Here is an 18,291-nt window from a genome sequence, read left to right as displayed (position 1 = left end):
AAAAGTTGACCAAACAATTAAAAAGGGGTCCAACACTGTAACATGCAATGTTATGTCCTCAACTTTCAACTTGCATACAGCCTAAGGGCAGTCTTTAAAAAAATACATCCTCATTGTCACAACTACAGAAAAATCACCTGTGCATCAACTCAAGAATAATATTGACCAGACTGTCAATCACTAATTTATACCCCAATCTACACTTGGACCATCCCAATTTAGCTGTCACAGAGATAAGACATTCCTGTCAGGCACAGAGGGCAGGAACTGCAACTAACCTTCATAAAAACAGTGGAACGAACATTATCCTCTTTTATCTCTCATCTTTACCATATTCCTGAATTAACCTTCCCTCTGACCCTGTCATAATGTATTCTTTCAGGACACCTGGTACATAACTGACTGGCATGTGCCTGTCTATTAGCTCAGTTTTTATACCATCTATATCTAGAACTTGTAATTGCCTGGGTTGACGGAGCAGATAGAGAGATGATCCAGCTGATAACCTAGCCTGACATCACCAGCCTACTTTTCGGTTACTCAATGGGCCTTATGCAAGAAGCATTCGTACAAACAGATTCATTCTTAAGTGTCACAAATGAGGGATTTTAGAGGATTTGTGACTTTTTTTAACAAATTTTCTTGTACTTAATATTTTTTCTTAGGTACGAACAAAATTCACGAGTGGGTCAGACCTGTTGTACGAGTCATGTACAGATAGTCTTACTCTCTCTACAAGGGGGAAAAACACTCATCTGAATGAATTTGGAGTTTAAATAGGAAATCCTACTACTAAATAAATAACTATATAACTAAAACAAGCTTCGTGCAAAGTTAATATTCTGTTCACCATATAATCATCATCATGGCTGCCAATTTACTAAGAGATTTTTTAGATATTTTTATTGGCCTATTTCGGCAAACAAATTTGTACAGTTCAGTAGTGACAGCTGCCTCAGGGTCTATATGCAGGTCGCTGTATTCCTCTGTAGCATGCAACAGTGTAACATCACCTGCTACTGTAGGCTATAATATTCTCTCATCTAATCTAAATTAGCATTTGACTTTAAAAATTCACTTTTTTTTTCTGTCACAGTGCTACACTTCTCTGATGACAGGTTGTTGACAGCTGTACTATAAATATTTTCTAACAGTTCCAGGTCTTCTAAAACCACTACTGACACTGCTTAACGTAGCATCATCTGCTGATTTCCAAAAGCAGTACCTGAGTGAAATTCTTCTTTTTACTCTTTAAGATTTTTGTGCATGAAACGTAACCACAGATAGATGTGAGCACAGGTGGGTCCACCTGCTGGGCATTTCTGCCTGACGCACCTCCGACGGTGCAGTTGTGCCGGCTACACAACAGCACCAGGTACCAAACTAACCTAACAGCCAGCCATATATGGCAAATTTAATTATGTGAATGCACAAATCTCACGTATGTGTATGTCCTCATGAACAGGTGGCATTCATCAGGCTAAAACAAGCAATTTATATAAGTCTTATTGATGAAATTCTTCTCTTACCAATGATGGTGTCCTTGTCTCGGTTCTCCAGCTCTGCAATGGGCACAAAGTCACAGTGCACTGCAGGGATGCCCTGATTGTCATCACATGGCACAATGGATGATTGAGCATGGAGGGTCATCTCGTAGTTGTTCTTCAGTGTGTTGTACTGTTTGTTGGCCACCTTCAGCGTAGCCTTGGTTATGTAGTACACCTACAGAGAATGGACGAGCAAGGTGAGCTGCATTATAAAATTAGAGCTTATCAGACTGGTGATTTCCTGTGAATTTGAGGCAAATGTGATCGAATTGGGTGACCACTATATTGATCCCGCAAAGGAAATTATTACTACAATGCAGCTTCTGTTCCAACAAAGCTTTTAATAAGAAAGGAAAACCCTTCAGGTCCAACTAAGATGTGGTGTCATATCAGGCTCATCACTTCACAAATTCACCAGAAAATAACTAGCAGCTGAGAGTGAGTCTGCTAAACAGCAAAATTTAAACTCAATATGCGAGACACACTTCTTCATTAACTCTCCCAACTCTCCAATAGACCCCCCCCTTTCCCTCCTCCTCTCTCACTTTGATTTACCCCACACAGAGATAGGAGCATGAAACTAATGTGATAAGCATTCTGGCCGCTCAGAGCCAGTCACACCCACTCACTGTTCTGTCAGTGCTCAAATCACGAAGGGAAAACAGATTCATTCCTTTATTTATCTTTGGAGGGCAGAGGGCCCAAATTGGATCTATGGCTGAGTTGGGATACACTGCCAAGTGGCTGATACCTGAGCCAGTGTGACTAGCAAAATGATGGTCGGGGTTAATTGAGTTATTAAGCTCTGTGGGCCAGTCTGAGTTGAGCAAGAGCTTTAACATGTGTTCTACCGGTCTGTAATTGCATTGGTATACTGGAACATGCAAAGGGGCATGTTCTGGGTGTTCAGAACGAGCACCACCTATTTCAGCACAAACAGAACACGCCAATAAGACCAAGTTTTTCTCTTGCATAAACAATAGCTTGAGACTCGTGTCAACTCTCTTACGTGAAAAAAACAGTTGATATCTCTCAATATCTGCCATCGTGCATCTGTATACCTCATCTGACATTTTACTTATTGTCACTCATCTATTAATGGTGTTTTTAATTTGTTAACCACTTTGATGCAATATATACTAGTACTTGACTTCCCATGTTGGTAAAACTGAAGTCACAAGTTTCAGTGAGGGCAGTACTATTTCCTCATAAGTATAATAAGGAATTCCTAAAATGAATTGTTCCTTAGTACTCATGATTATTTTAAAGATCCTACTGTATAAACTTTAATTCTTGTATTAAATTCTGTTTGATTTGCAGGCCTTCACCAAGGTCAGAGGTCAGCTTCAGTGGCAGTTATGCAACAGCAGCTGGAGCTGGTGGGCATTACATTTTCTTACTACAGGACAGTAAAGCAGATGCTTGCTGAAACAAGGTCTTGACTTAGGATCCTCTGGATGAAAGATGATCCCATTAACAAATACCTCCAAGATTCTTTAAAAACAGCTGGATTGGCAAAAAGATTAATATGCAATAGTGTGTGACTGACTTTAATTCTGGTACTACTCTATATGATAAACGTAAGAATACCTTTGGTTTGGAATATTCACATGCCCGCACAAATCGGGAGAATTATTGGTTGCTGTAATCATTCCTCCACTACAAACTTGTTGTGAAGAGATTGTGCCATGACTACATTGTAAAAGAGGGGTGACAAAATCCAGTGTCCTTGTATTGTAAATGTTTTGTAAATTTCAGCCAAAGATAATATGAAGCTTCAGAGTTACCCAAATGGAGTGGTACAGAGGGAATGTTCACTTCCAGTATGGAGAGGAGGAGGGATTACAGTGACCCATAAAAACTATAATCTCTGTATCAATTACTTATGCCAGAAGCGAAACTTTATACAGTACATGCATCCTCCATGGAGAACACAGCCTGCAAGACTGTCAGCTTTTTCTGATACAATTAAGATAACTTTAAGATAACACTTTAACAACAGCAAAACACTATCAACACATCAGATTTGACAAGTTTTCTCACACTGTTCTCAGCAGCATACTCCCAGCCTCATATATCCACCCAAATGCTCAACGTCTCCAACATATATATTTCAGTAAAATATGAGTTAATAAATCCCTTCCACAAAATCCTCTAATACTTGCCTCTGGCTCATTCATTGGCCTAAAGTCCTGCAGGCATGAGAGGATTTTGCAGAAGGGTTTATTAGGCACTATTTTACCTATGATAAATTAGTTTGAGGCGTTATGTGCATACAAAATGGATAGTTGCGAGGCTTACTCGGCAAGTGTTTTTGTGAATGTTTTATAGCCTTTAGATATTGTCTTACTGTTGTCAATTTTATCGAAGAAATTAAATGTTTACGGTGTTTGAAAGCTCCTTTTGAAACAGTATGAGTACAAACATTTTCTTGCAGCATTCAAAGCTATTGCCGATGTGTAATATTTGCAAAATGTATCCTTTTTAAGTGAAGTTTCCAAAATGCTCTTATCACTTCAAGTGAGGAAGGATATGGGTGAGTGGAATCTGCTCACCTTGCCTTGCTCCACTAGAGAGAAAAACTTGTCCACTTCGTTGTTAAAGGCTGTAATCTTGATTTCTCCCTGTTGACCACCAGCACATTTCCATTAAACATTTCGTTTCACGGATAAAACCACATAAACAGATATTCAGGCCTCTCCACTCCTCTACTCACACTCTCATCCACTATCTCAAAGGAGAAAAGCTTGCCCTCTCCTTTAGAGTTACTCCAGGTGCGGATACTGGACTTGTTGGTGACTCGGGCTCTGACAGTCCACCTAGGGAGATACACAGAGTGACACTTGAATCAGTGCTTTCAAAGTATATGTAAAAAAAAACGAACTTATCTAAACAACATGCTATAAGTGATTTTTAGGGGAAAACATCCTAAAACTAAAAAACAAAAAAAAAAATACATTAATTAAAACTGAACAAGTTTTCTGATATAAAAAACATGCCAACTGACCAAAATCTAACCTTTGCAAATGTTTTACTTGAATGTCGTCCATCATGTTTTCAGTTTGTTTTTCCATCAATGGATTTATTTTATGTGAATGCACACAGATCACTTAACATAAATCCTGTTTTAAAAATAAGGACAAAAAAGTTTTGACCAACACAGTTATGTTCAACTTAACTAAGAGTTGCAGTCTAAAGGTCAGCACAAACATGAGCTCAGTAAAGAATGCTGCAGAGACACTTCTTTTGTTAATGAGCATCCCAACTCAGCTCACATCAGTCACCAATGTGAAACAACTGCACAAAAGAACAATTCCCAAGAAAATTGGATGAGTGTCTTCTCAGTCTTTTAAAAGTTCCATAAAAGAAAAAAAAAGCATCAAGCAACTTTGTGAACTAGGTGTTGTACATCCGCCAACTCCTGGATTTATTTGAAATGTGCTTCTTGTTCTGTTTTTAACAACAGCCAGCCAAGTTCGGCAGTTTATGCAGCAGTGAGCTTTTTGACTGCATTGATAATTGTGCAGTGGAGGATATTCATACCATAACTTTGCCTGCAATTAAATCCCCTATCATGAGAGCAGCTGCTGGCCCAGTGTGAACCCCATTCCCTGCTCAGTATGGATAAGACTGCTACACCAAGGTTTATGGCAGCCAAAAGCCAATTATAGTCTGCTCTAGATGCTATTACTTAACACCAGCAGAATGGGATGAGAAAGCTATGCAAACGGCCATAAAAAAAGAATGTGAACATACACAGCATCCCTATATAATCTGCTGTATGTAACACTTTGTGTCACACACACCCGCACTTTTCATTTCACGCAAACCTACGTAGAAGGACCACAGCTGCTGAAGTCATCTGTTTTACTCACTGTAGGTACTCCCTAACTTCAAAGTTAGAACAGTCATCAGTTTATTACAACACCTAGAGGCACAGTTATCTTTACAGCTTGCAATTTCAAACAGGGCTACGTAGTCAGAGCCCATACACGGAGAGAAAGTTGACAGAGTACCTTTACGCCAATCTGGACAACTACATCTTGCTTTACTGTGCTCTTGTCTTGTTGTGGCCAACTTTAAAAAGGTCAAAGACAGAGAATTAAGTCAAATGAAATGAAAATAAGTTAGAAGGAAAAACAGCAGTAAAATTGAACCCCAGAGGGGGTAAAGAAATTGTGAGAGGAAAGGAAAGGGGGAAAAAACGAGGTCGGCCAAATCCCGACTGGGCCAAATAACAGAATCAAAACCTCCGCAGCAGACCATAAAGACCCAGCAGTACCTGCCGTTAAAGTGTCTGTTTCTGAGGCAAGATCGGTCCTCTCTTTTAATTTCCATGCAGATGGGCTGAATAACATGCACATTGCACACAAACAAATCCACAGACACACACAGGCATTGTTATAGAAAAACTGAATGCTCACACATGCATGCAGAAGCACATATCCACACATTTCCAAACATGCCCCAAAGCGCTACTCAGAAATGGCAGCAAACAGGGAAGTAGAGTCACAGCATGAGGAAAAACAGTGTTTGCCCCTGTGGCTCACTTTGGAGGTTGGTGGTTCAATGACTCCTCTGTCCACATGTTGAAGTGTGACACTGACTCTATCAGTGTATTGATGTGCATGTGAATGGATGAATGGAAGGCACTTTGTCCGGTAAGGAAGAAAGGTGCTATATAAATGCTGCTGGTTTACCATTTACATGTCAGTCAGGTTCAGTGCTTTATAACTATCTGTTAAGGAAAAACTCAGGAGCAGCACAACTCATGTCACATACGTGAAGAAGGTTCGGGAGACTTTAATGACTTACACAGAAGCATTTAATGGAATCTCAATTGAGGAGAAAATTTAGGCAGGCAGTACAGTCTTCCTGAAAGTGTATTTAAACTCATGCTGGAGACGTTAAGTTTAGCTGACCCTTCAATGTAAACAAAGATATTGCGGGCGCCGTAAACACATATGCTTAACCCAAATACCTCAGCACAGACAGAATGTGTTATGTGTTTACTTCCTCCATGACCTTAGCAGGATGAGGCAGCACTGTCTTATCATACAGCTGTTGCATCTCTCGTCTTCTGCCTGAGACAGGTTATGAGGTTATGTTTGACACTGACTTGAATGAGACCTAGGGTACCATTGTCTCAACTTACATAGCATGAGTTTGTAAGCTGGAAATTCCACCACACTATCCACTACAAAAGTTAAGCCGTGTTTAAAGTATTATGAAGATACCATACATGTACGTGAAAGCAGGCGCATGCAGACATGGACACACAGACTTACTTGCTTTGGTAGGGGTTAAGGATTGCTATAGGAATCACTTTTGTTGAAGAACCAGGAGAAGTGCTGGTAGCCTTCATGGGTGAAAACGTCTTTGGGGAAAACTTCATGGGTGAAAACTTCGTTGGCGAAGCCTTCATGGGTGAAAACTTCGTTGGCGAAGCCTTCATGGGTGAAGCCTTCATGGGTGAAAACTTCATTGGTGAAGCCTTCATGGGTGAAGCCATTGGTGAAGCCTTCATGGGTGAAGCCATTGGTGAAGCCTTCATGGGTGAAAACTTCATTGGTGAAGCCTTCATGGGTGACTTTCCCGTAAAACCTCGGGGAGGAGAAAGGGCTGCAGGGAAACAAACTAAGATGATAATTACTGTATATGAGTACTGATACAATTTAATAGTAATGAAAGATTAGTACATGTATTGAACAATCTCTTTGTATTATTTCATTGTAAAATGAATATCTTCAGGTTTTGGACTATTTGACGAGCAAAACAAGCACTGCGAAGAAGACCTTAGGCTTTAAAAAAGCTGTGTTTTGTATTGTATCAGTGTAGCGCCATGTGTACTTCTTCTCATACCGAAAGAAACAAGCAGGCCTGCCTTATTGGATGATCCAAATGTTCTGCAAAACTTGCCATTTTCACCGTGTAGCTTGCTAGCTCGAAGTTTGTTGTCGTTCACCGAAACGAAAGGAGTTTGAGAACGGCAACACACAGAGAGCAAAAGCTGAGGGACATCCTTCATGTGAGCCACACGTGGGATGTCAGGCAATTATCCTGGAAATTTACTAGTAATACAGTAATTTTAATTGCGTAATGAATCACGTGTGGAATGTGCTGGACGTGGCCAGGCAGTCCAATTCTTCGCCGCATTATCAGCATCAACTTCAATCTCAAGCTCTGGATGCAGCGACATTGCCCTGCAAAATAGATAGCAGAAGGAGTAAAGAGTGCCTGACATCCGGCGTGTCTCCGTCATGCTTTATCCCAGCCCTGTACATCCAGTGAGCCAGACTACCCACAATGCAACTCGACTGCTGACAGTACAATCTGAGATTCAGGTGTGTTGTGCTAGTAGTGGCTAATGTGGCCTTGAGCTGCTGGCCTAAAGCAGAAAATAGTATTTTTATTTTTTTCCATTGACTGTAAAGGAGTTCCACACATGTGATATACTTAGTACCTCAAAGCACATGCAAAAGTTTCCAAGAACAGTAGTTGAAGTAGACAAGACAAATTAATTTGCTGATACAGATACGTAACTGGTAGAGCACCTACCAGTTTACCATTAAGCAGTACAAACTTAAGTAAACACCCTAAAAAAGGTTTCAGCGATTATAAAATATTAGTAGTAGTACTATTATCTGATCGTGTGAGCAGCTGCCAAAATGGAGGAAGGAAATGGAAGGAAATTAAACTCTCCCCACAGAGTTACTTATTTCCCTGTTAACATCAGCTGTGCCAATGAATGAATTGGTGTTTTTCTTCTTGGGTAAGACTGCCAATCAGTTATTAATTTCATAATTACTGTACTTATGCCTTTCTGCCTTTCAGTCGTAGGACAAAAAATTATTAGGATTAGTATCAGAATATCCGTCAATACACCAGACATATATTTGTAAATATTAGTCTTAACCACATTCATGAATTATGACCATTTTATATTTAGTTTGAGTCAGAGCGAAAGAGTTTAGAGGGTATTACATTGATTTTAAAAAAGGTAAAAGGATTATTTTAAATGGGCAGCATAATATATAATAGCATAATGAATGAGGAAGCCTTAAGTTTATACTGTAGGTTGTTCCTCACAGATGCTTCTAATAATCATGATATATTTATCATGTTGTGTAAGAGATTTTTTTTTTTTGATAAGTGTGCTGTCCTCATATGTTAAATTGAATTACTATGTTATTATTTCTGTCATGGTTAGGTGTGCACTTATAATATAAGACCTTATATAAAATACAAAAAAACTACAACTAATAAAAAAAGTAAAGAATAGGTTCCTTTTTTTTCTAAAACAACTGATTTGCTTTCATATTTCTTTTACAAATGACAATGCCAGAAAACAGTTTGGACCGGCCAACAGAATCGCATCAGCCCCATTAGCAATGATTCAGGCTCAATAGTTGGCTGTTGTTAAAATATATTTTACGCACAGCCTCATTTTGGCATGAATGATGTGCCATATTGAGGAAAAGCATTTGAGGGAAGAATTGTCAGGGATAAAAAGATGCAATTCCACAGAGACCACTCCCCAATATAAGCTCCTGTTCTGGAGCACAACAAATACTCGCCGCTATGGTACCCTCCTTTGTGGGTGTGTACTATTTTTTGTGTGTGTGTGTGTGTGTGTGTGTGTGTGTGTGTGTGTGTGTGTGTGTGTGTGTGTGTGTGTGTCATGAGCTAATTCCTTGGGGAAATCACAGATTGAACAGCTATTTTTCAGGCGAGGGGTAATTAACATCAATATTCATACACACGCAACTCGGATTGGAGTGTTAAGAGGGAAGAAGCTGGTAGTGAAAGAAGAGAAGGGGAGATGATGGGTGTAGATGGGTTGGGGGGGGGGGGGGGGGAAGAACAGAGCAAAGAGAGGGGCATAGAGGTTTGTCAAGGAGCCTCATTTTTTGTGATTAAGATCAGTACAGAGTCTTAATATGTATTCCACTAACGTATTCAACAGCCCCTGTTTTTTTTGGAGAGTGCTTAGTGGTAAGGAACTATAGGAGAGAAAATGAGAAATATATATACAAGAAAAAGGCAATACATAGAGAATGTGAATAAGAAAGCAAGTGTCTAAAAGTGTGTGTGTGTGTGTGTGTGTGTAGGGCTGGGCGATATGGAGAAAATCAAATATCACAACATTTTTGACCAAATACCTCGATATCGGTACCTCAACGATATTGTAGTGTTGACTATTGGTGCTTTCACAAAATATTTGCACAATGAGATTTTTGATAAATAATCATCAGTAATGTGGATATAATGATTAAGTGGGTAAATAATAGAACAGTTACAACAGTCTGGTAAGTTCAGAAAATGACATAACTTTACTGTAATGCAGCCTTTAAAACCAGGAAAAGACAACACTTATGCCATATTACGATATCCAAAATCTAAGACGATATCTAGTCTCGTATCACGATATCGATAGAATATTGATATATTGCCCAGTTCTGTGTGTGTGTGTGTGTGTATGTGAGAGAGAGAAGAGAAAAAGAGTTGTGAGGACAAAGGAAACCTGCAGAGAATGGTTAGTGATGAATAATAAATATTTTCTTTAACTGCACTTCAGCGAGTGCAGATCTCTTTTTGGAATTTAAATATCATCTGTGAAGCAGTTTGAAGGTAGTCTATTTCAAGTGTTGCTGCTGATTAATATTTAAATTGGAACACAGAACCATCAGTGACTACTGTGTCGTGACCTTTGCCTAATGCTGAAGGTCTAGTATATCTTTTTTTTTTTTTTTTAAATTGAGAGTACAATGTCACTTGTGACAGACAGAGCTTACAAGGCATGATCAAAACAATAATAATGCTAAAAACATTTTAAATTATTCCTTCAAACTTTGCTGGCACCAGAGGAAACATGCTCTGACCACATCCCCCCCCCCAAGGATGTAAGAGGTCAGGCTTCACAACAGAACAGAACGCCTGAAGCTGAAAGGAGATACTTTCCATTCAGTTAATTACGCTTTCTCCTGTCCTCACTCCCGCGCCCTCTGGCCCGTGACCTGGAAATCAATCAAGTTCATCATCAAGAATGATATGTCTTGTTGAAGACAAGGAACGAAGTCCCACAGGTGCATCCTATTAGGGCTGGGCAATATATCGATATTATATCGACATCAATATATGAGGCTAGATATCGTCTTAAATTTTGGATATTGTAATATCGTGATATGACAAAGTGTTGTCAGTTTCTGGTTTTAAAGGCTGCATTACAGAAAGGTGATTTAATTTTCCAGACTTACTTTTATCATTTGCCTTTACCCACTTGATTGTATCCACATTATTGGTGATTATCAAAAATCTCATTGTGTTAATGTTTTGTGAAAGCACCAATAGTCAACCCTACAATATCGCCGCACTATCAACATCGCCGTATTTGGTCAAAAATATCGTGATATTTGATTTTCTCAATATCACCCAGCTTTACATCCTATGTGGACGTTGTTTACTGGACAGCAACATTTAAATCAGACTCCGTTTAGTGATTGGTTGGCTGACCTGATGGGATGGTAAAGGAGCGGACAGATGGACAGTTGTAGAAACAGCAATATTGTAATATTATTGCCTGATTGCAATACTGTAGATTGAGCAAAATACCAGTAGAACCAAACCACACCAACGCTAATGTTTTCATGTTTATCCAGAAAATGAATGAATCACAAATTAATAACAAACTGCAGTTATTATTAATCCTGTAATATCCAACCTGAGTCTGAATAAGACAATCTTACTGTACCTGGAGACTTTTACGGACAAGTCTGCTATTTTATTGTGCCCTCTTGTGTGTTCTGTTCTTTCAGTAATAAACACATTAACTATCTATTGGTGTTATTTCTATCATGCTCTGATGCAGCAATAGATCTATAATTGTTATTTGAGTAGCAGGCATCAGGCAGTTGAGATGCTGCACGTAATGAGTAATAGCAGTCTCTTTAAAATGACCCTGGAGAGAGCGAGGATGCCCCTTTTGGTAAATACAATTCCTCCATCATTGCATCTCTTCTTCAGGCCTTAGCTCTCTCCCACATACCTGCTGGGAGGAGCTACGATACGAGAAAGAGACTGGGTTGCTGAAGGACTGTGAAGTCTTCACAGAGGCTTGAACCCAGACTCTAATAAAACAGCAGCCAACCCAGTCATTACATCGCCCACAGCTCATTGGAAACACTTCATTTGTTGCACTTAGCAAGCTTGTGAATGCACACAAATGTATCGATTTATTGAAAATGCAATTTATAAAAACACTGAAAAGTCATCAAACACATAGGAGTAGGAGAAAATACTTTGAGACAAGAAGGCTTGTTTTTGGCTTTAAAGAGGATGCAGAACAGAACAATTAAATAGAGCAGCAGGTTTTCTGTATCTCGGGTGAGATCTCTGAGGTAACATGATTCAAAGGATATAACGAGGAAGGAGTCTGATGAACTACTTAATCCAGAGCCTCATCTTTGCCAAGTCAAATTAGTTGACTTTCTTTCTCTCTCTCTCCCTTCGTCTGTGCATCGCTACAAGGGGATTCAGTCCACAACACAATATTCACGAAGCCATGAACTGGAGGAGCCATCGGCCCACACAAGCTCCCTCAGTCACAACACACACTTAAACACAGGCACAAACACACAATATAAACCAAGCACTCATTATCCACCCACATGCCTACATCCTCCACTGAGGAGGACTACTGGGTAGGTTTCTGCCACATAACAAAATCAATGTTGATGCTGAGAGCAGTTAGTGGTATAAAACAAGTGAGTGAAACAAAGACTAAGCTAATAAAAGAAAATCCAATAAAACACATGCTACTTTTGGCATGATACATGGCACCAGCCATTTTGGCAGAAAACCAACCATCATTTGGAGGTCCTATTCTGTTATAAAAACTGGTTGGTGGTAAAACAGTGAAAGGTGCGAGTAATGGACTCTACCAGCCACAGTGGCCAGTGGGCAAGATAGTTTCCTGCTCTGATAGCTAAACAGTAAATATCATAAAAATGCACAATGTAATATGAAAATATGGCACTTGAGGTGAAGAAACTGCAGTGTTCCATTAATTTGGCATTTGCTGAGGCTACCTTCAACTTGTGAAAACCATGCTGTACCTTATGATCCCATGTCATCTAGTTCTTAACTCACACTCAGACTACAGCAATGGAACCATTAAGTGCTTTGAATAGCAAATTAATGAAAACCTGGATTTACTTGTTAGGCAATAGTGCTGGTTGAAAGCTGGACAACAAAGATCCTGTTGGTCCGAAATGATAGCAGCAAAACAACAGTATTAAGGAGAAAAAACAGTTAGAGGCCTGCAAACCATTCATCAGCACCCTTCTCTTAAAAGGATACATGGCTCCCTCTGTTGGTTAGATGAGAGTTTGTCAAATTAGTCTTTAAAATAGGCCAAAATGGGTCAAACTAACAACAATCTAACTAACTCCTAAATATCTTGTTATTCTTAACTACCATTCAATTCTTACCACAGTGTAATACACATGATAATGACTGCTGTAAACAATCAACAACATATGTTGTTATGTTAAGATCTAAGAAAAGAATTAACTCTGAGAAGCAGAGGGTTGTTTAGAAAAATACAAAAGACTAACCAAGAAGCTAACATTTTAGTCCAAAATCATGTTGATGTTATTACTTGAAAATGACCACTAATTGCTTCCCTGACTTCGTACTATTAGTCATAGATATGGTTTGGTCCTCTATACGCATTGCATTTTAGGAGTTCCTTCTGAATGACTGCATAATAAAAACTCTGTGACTTCTAGTCAACAAAACGGTATTCAGTTTGAGCAAAGCCCTCATGCTCATTGTATCCAACTTTGCTAAATGAAGAAATTAACACTTGCCTATATTAGTGAGGTATTTAATTACTGTAATCTGAGCAGCAAATGAGTAGTATCAATCTATATGACATGTAATATCCATGAACAGAGAGCTTGAGGGCCTCTGGGTGCATTGTTTTGTTGTGTTTTTTAAAATGATTTATTCAGACGTCTCTGCCTTGCATGCAGTGGCTTGGGAAAGCAAACATATATTTTTGGTACCACTGTCAATACCAGGGCTCCAGATAGGGGTGCATGATATATCGACTCAATATCGTTATCGCAATATCACGTTGCGCAATATTATATCGAAAGTGTCGCAATAAGTATGCAATATTTTGTTTATTGTGTAGAGCGCTCTCCGTCCCGTCCGTTGGCTATGTGGCTTAGTTGTGTTTGATTTAGAGCCCGCTTGAAGCGCTATAATGATCATGTTTCATTGGTCAGTTACCGTGCCACTTACACGTTAGTGCACGTCAGCGCACGGGTCCACTACGTGACAAACCCTATGTAGCGTACCACGTGTGTGCATATTTCAACGGAGTAACAGTGTAAGTGAAGAAATAGATAGAAAAACGGAACGAATCAGAGAAGCAAAAGAAAAGTTGTGTCCCGTTCTCTTTATATATTTTATACTGTACAACCAGTAAAACATGTCCTGTTCTGTAGACATGGTCGTTATTTATTTATTCATGTTGAACCAGTCCAATATGACTGACAGTTGAAATAAACCTTGTGTTGTATTTGTTATGAATCTATTTTCATGTGTTTTTTTTCCCATAATTTTTGTAATTTTACATATGTTTTAAAATATCGAAATTAATATCGATATTGCAATATTCATAATCGATATTGCAATATCACATTTTGTCAATATCGTGCAACCCTAGCTCCAGACTATGGCCAAATGGCATTTTGCAAGCATTTTTTTTTGAGACAGTGCGAGCATTTTTTACAACTACTCGCACATGGGCGACCTGCAAATTTGACAACTTTTTTTATTTCATGTTGAAAAACGAGGAGAAGTGAGTCTGCCAAGGTTGGCCAATGTGTGCGAGAAGGGGAGGGTCCGTGAGTGATGAGTCAACTGTGCGGGTAACACATGGATGTGATCTACACTCGTGTGTCTCTCTTTCGTGGCGTCACACTCATCACACATGAGCTGCACAGCGCTGTTGTTACCATGTTTCCGTGAAAATCATGTTGTATGATGTTGCAGTCCATAATTCATTTATGTGTGGTGATCCGTAGCCGAAGTTCATCCATTTTGTTTGCTAAAGACTGTACATTGGCGAGGAAATGCTAAATAGTAATAGACGATAAGGAGTTAAGGCCGTTACACACAGGGGGCGTGACAAATAAACGACACGAAAATGCAAAATAATCGTAATAGAAATAAAACACCATTATCATAGCACTGATCAAAATTGTTACAGCATTTATGTGTAATGACTGAGAAGACAAGATAATTATATATACATAGAAGCATGAAATCATATACAAAATCTTTGATATGACACTCACTGCTGCTGTTCTTATAGGAGGGTCCGGGTACTGCAGCAGATGGAGGGGAGGCCGGGACAGAGGTACTTGAGGCCGACTGCTGTGGAGATGACATGTCTGCAAGTTGAACAAACACCATAAGGGACCTGCAGAAGCAGTTTACAGTATTACTGTTTCTACCGGCATGCATGTGAATTTTAAAAGAATCATACCAACTGTATTATATAGAGTGGGATTTCCAATCTTCCCTCCTGTTTCCTCGGCCGATTGCAGTATCTCCATGTCCATCACAACCACCACACGCCTGGAAGAAAGTTCAAATAAGCCCAAAGGGAATTATATGCGGCAAACAAATAGACAGAAGGGAGCGGGAGGAAGGAAATGCGAATGAAAACACAAACCTGCCATCTGACAATGTGTTGACGGTTGTCTTCTTCAACATACACACACAGTTAGGTACCAGGAGGTTCTCTTCGTGCAGATTGTTCAACTGTGTGGCCAGCAGGAAAGCTACATACACAAAAAACAGATTTATCTATCATTGGTCCCCAATTATCTTCTAAGATACAATTTTTGCTTAGAAATACTTTTGTACTTTGTAATTCACAGGGGTGGGTAGTAACGCAACTAGCAAGTATGATATTTTAAAATTGATCTTATCGATACATTCATGCAGATAAAACAAAATTAATTAAAAACGTACTTAATACTAAATTACTAACTAAATTAAAAATGTTAATAAGTAACATACTTGTATTAAACAGAAATAAATTTAGAGATAATCAACATGTAAAGCAAAGTGCATTACCTAGAAATACTCATGTTTCACAGTGGCAATTTCTAACCTGATGCACAGCAGATGTAACATTATTATTCCAAAAAGAGACTTGACTCAGACTCTTGACCAAAACTTTACTTTGACTCTAGCACAAGACTTGATAGTTGACAAGGACTTGCATTAAATTACTTTTCAAGATATCTGGCCTGCACAGACTAAATAATAATAAAACACACAGTAACTTGTACTTTAAGTATTTTATTGATCAAGTACTTTTATACTTTTACTTGAGTAGGTTTGTCAAATGGTAATTTTACTTGAGCATTTTTTTACAGAAGTAACTGTACTTTTACTTGAGTAAAGATTTTCAGTACTCCACCCACCACTGGTAATACATGATATTACCCTTGTTGGAATGTTTGCCTGTCAACTTGCTGTCTGACAGTTTTGTGGCTACTGCAAGATACTCACAAGTAAAATAGTGCTGACCATCACTCATTATAAGCCGGAACCTGGGTGGACCAGAGCCATTACTGACCTGACGGAGGTTCTGACAAACAAATTTAAATTATTTGATAGTAAAAGCAGAAAAAGACAGGAAATGCAGGGAGAGAATCCAGAAAAGAAACTGGCAGTTTTCCTAGGTGAAGGGAGAGCAGCTCCTCTAGCAGATAAACATGTATCTGCCTGCCTACATTTATAACAAGGGTAGGTATCCCTTTATAATCTTTAGGTGGACTAGACCAGTAAATCTCAGTGACCGGGCCGTAAAGACGTAGGCCTAATCTTCAACAATATTAAATAATAAGAGGTATAAAACATAAATAAATAAATACATACATAAATAAGTCTGATTCTATCATGTTGTGACAGGCATAAACAAAATGTCCTGTATTTTATTTCTCCCAGTACAATTTGTAGTTTTCATTATGAAAACAGCTATTAAACTGTGGGTTTGTAAATTTTAGGAAGAACTCTTCTGGGACAGATTTCAATTTTGCCCATTGTGTTAGGAAGTGCAGTTCTGTCTCTACAGCAGTTCCTTCATGCTGTTGGCACAGTCACTCCACTTTTGGCAACCAGGTTTTCTGCCCGTTTTTATGGACAGACTGTGAGCACTCAGTGAGTACTTTGTTCACATCAAGGTTTAAGGTTGTTTTTATTGTTCTACTTGGGGACATTTGTTTTGCAGCCAAGGTTCACATAAAAACAGAATACCAAAAAACAACAGACACATCGACACAATAAATCACAGAGCTAGAGAAGGGAAATGGAAATTCATACCAAGTACACAAGTACAAGAGTGCAAGGGAAGTGCAAGGAATGCAGCCTGAGTGTTATTAGTTATTAAGCATAACAATAGCACATGTTTTGGTGTCATCAGTCACCTTGGTCAAGTGCCACAGTGAATTGTCTTTTTGGGGGCAGATAACACAGACTTTTACTTTGTGTGTGTGATTTTGTGTTTGCCATGTTATAATTTGGTTGACTTTGATAGTGATGCAGAACACAGTTGGTACTGTTTGTAAACAAAGCATCAGGAATCAGCTGAGTGAGGCTCATCTGTTGGGGCTGCAGGGCTTGCTGCAGGGCTTGCAGTGGTAGAAGTGGGGTCACGTTGTTTTAGATGAAACCAATACTCAACTGATCATTTTTGGATTTTCATTAACAATGGAAAAATATAAATACAATACAGCTGGATTGGTTGGTCAAGTGGACTCTTAAATATAGGCCTACTTACCAGCAGCTGCAGCACTGGGTTGCTCATCGGTGATCCTTTTAACAGGGCCTAGACAATAACATACATGGACTTGTTAGTATCCACCGTACTGCCTGGCCCCATCCTGTCCAATCACAATACCATGTTACTAATGCAAAGTTACAGTGCAACATTAATAAATAAATGAAGTGGCATTTATATTGTACCGCCCCTAGCAGGTGAGCAGTAAGTTAGTGGATGACGGAACGGGACTAGATCAGACCGTCCTGTTGTTTTCATTCACTCTCTGGGCCCCAAACGTTTTTGAAGAACTGACCAAATGGTAAGACTTCAGTCCAACCCATGGAAGGTCTATCCACATAACTGATGCGTCAATATTTCAATAAATGACGCAAGCCTGCATTTATTTCACCCCATTAACAGAGAAACTTCAGACTTACAACAGCAAAGTTTAAACAATTTGAAAGGTTAATGCTAACGTTACTGTAGTGTAGATTCAGATGTGAAACTGGTATCTCATTAACTTAGCTGACAGTGCTAACAGCTGCGGCTAGCAGAGCTAACGTTAACGTTACATTGGTAAATACCAGCCTGAGTCTCGATGTCAGTATTTCAAATACAAAAACAGTAATTCAGTTATATAATAATAGTTATGCTTACTTCAATTGCCCCCTGTGTGAGTAGTTCACCCATGTCTCACGAGTAAAGTGCTCCTCAAAGCCAGCAGACTTTTGTTTTTTATGCGTAGCCAAGTTAAAGGTATAGAACTTATCGCGAGAGAAGTGAGACAAACGGTATTTTAGCAAAACGTACGTCAAACACAACTACGTCAAAGCAACACAAACTACAAGGAAATGGCACATTTATGCCTTCAAAATAAAATAAACTAGCACAGCT

General features: G+C 39.1%; 1 protein-coding gene across 6 annotated transcripts in view; it reads right to left on the bottom strand.

Annotated features, from left to right (window-relative positions):
* Positions 1-18,198, bottom strand: part of LOC116037019 (replication protein A 70 kDa DNA-binding subunit-like) — a 45,694-nt gene extending 27,496 nt beyond the window's left edge. For 2 of the 6 annotated variants that reach the window (XM_031280759.2, XM_031280763.2), the window contains exons 1-10: positions 18,055-18,198; positions 17,416-17,463; positions 16,146-16,224; positions 15,298-15,406; positions 15,109-15,200; positions 14,918-15,013; positions 6,836-7,169; positions 4,264-4,366; positions 4,103-4,171; positions 1,530-1,722 (exon numbers count right to left, since the gene is read on the bottom strand). In XM_031280759.2, the coding sequence (XP_031136619.1) occupies positions 1,530-1,722; positions 4,103-4,171; positions 4,264-4,366; positions 6,836-7,169; positions 14,918-15,013; positions 15,109-15,200; positions 15,298-15,406; positions 16,146-16,224; positions 17,416-17,463; positions 18,055-18,087 (1,156 nt within the window). In that variant the 5' untranslated portion in view covers positions 18,088-18,198. The remainder of the gene's footprint in view (positions 1-1,529; positions 1,723-4,102; positions 4,172-4,263; positions 4,367-6,835; positions 7,170-14,917; positions 15,014-15,108; positions 15,201-15,297; positions 15,407-16,145; positions 16,225-17,415; positions 17,464-18,054) is intronic. The other 4 variants (XM_031280764.2, XM_036009011.1, XM_031280760.2 and 1 more) reach the window with 4 other exon arrangements.
* Positions 18,199-18,291: the final 93 nt, after the last annotated feature.

The sequence above is a fragment of the Sander lucioperca genome, chromosome 13 (genome assembly GCF_008315115.2).
Source record: "Sander lucioperca isolate FBNREF2018 chromosome 13, SLUC_FBN_1.2, whole genome shotgun sequence".
Lineage (NCBI taxonomy): Eukaryota > Metazoa > Chordata > Actinopteri > Perciformes > Percidae > Sander > Sander lucioperca.
Note: the sequence above shows the minus strand (reverse complement) of the source record. Positions and strands in the feature narration are given on the sequence as shown.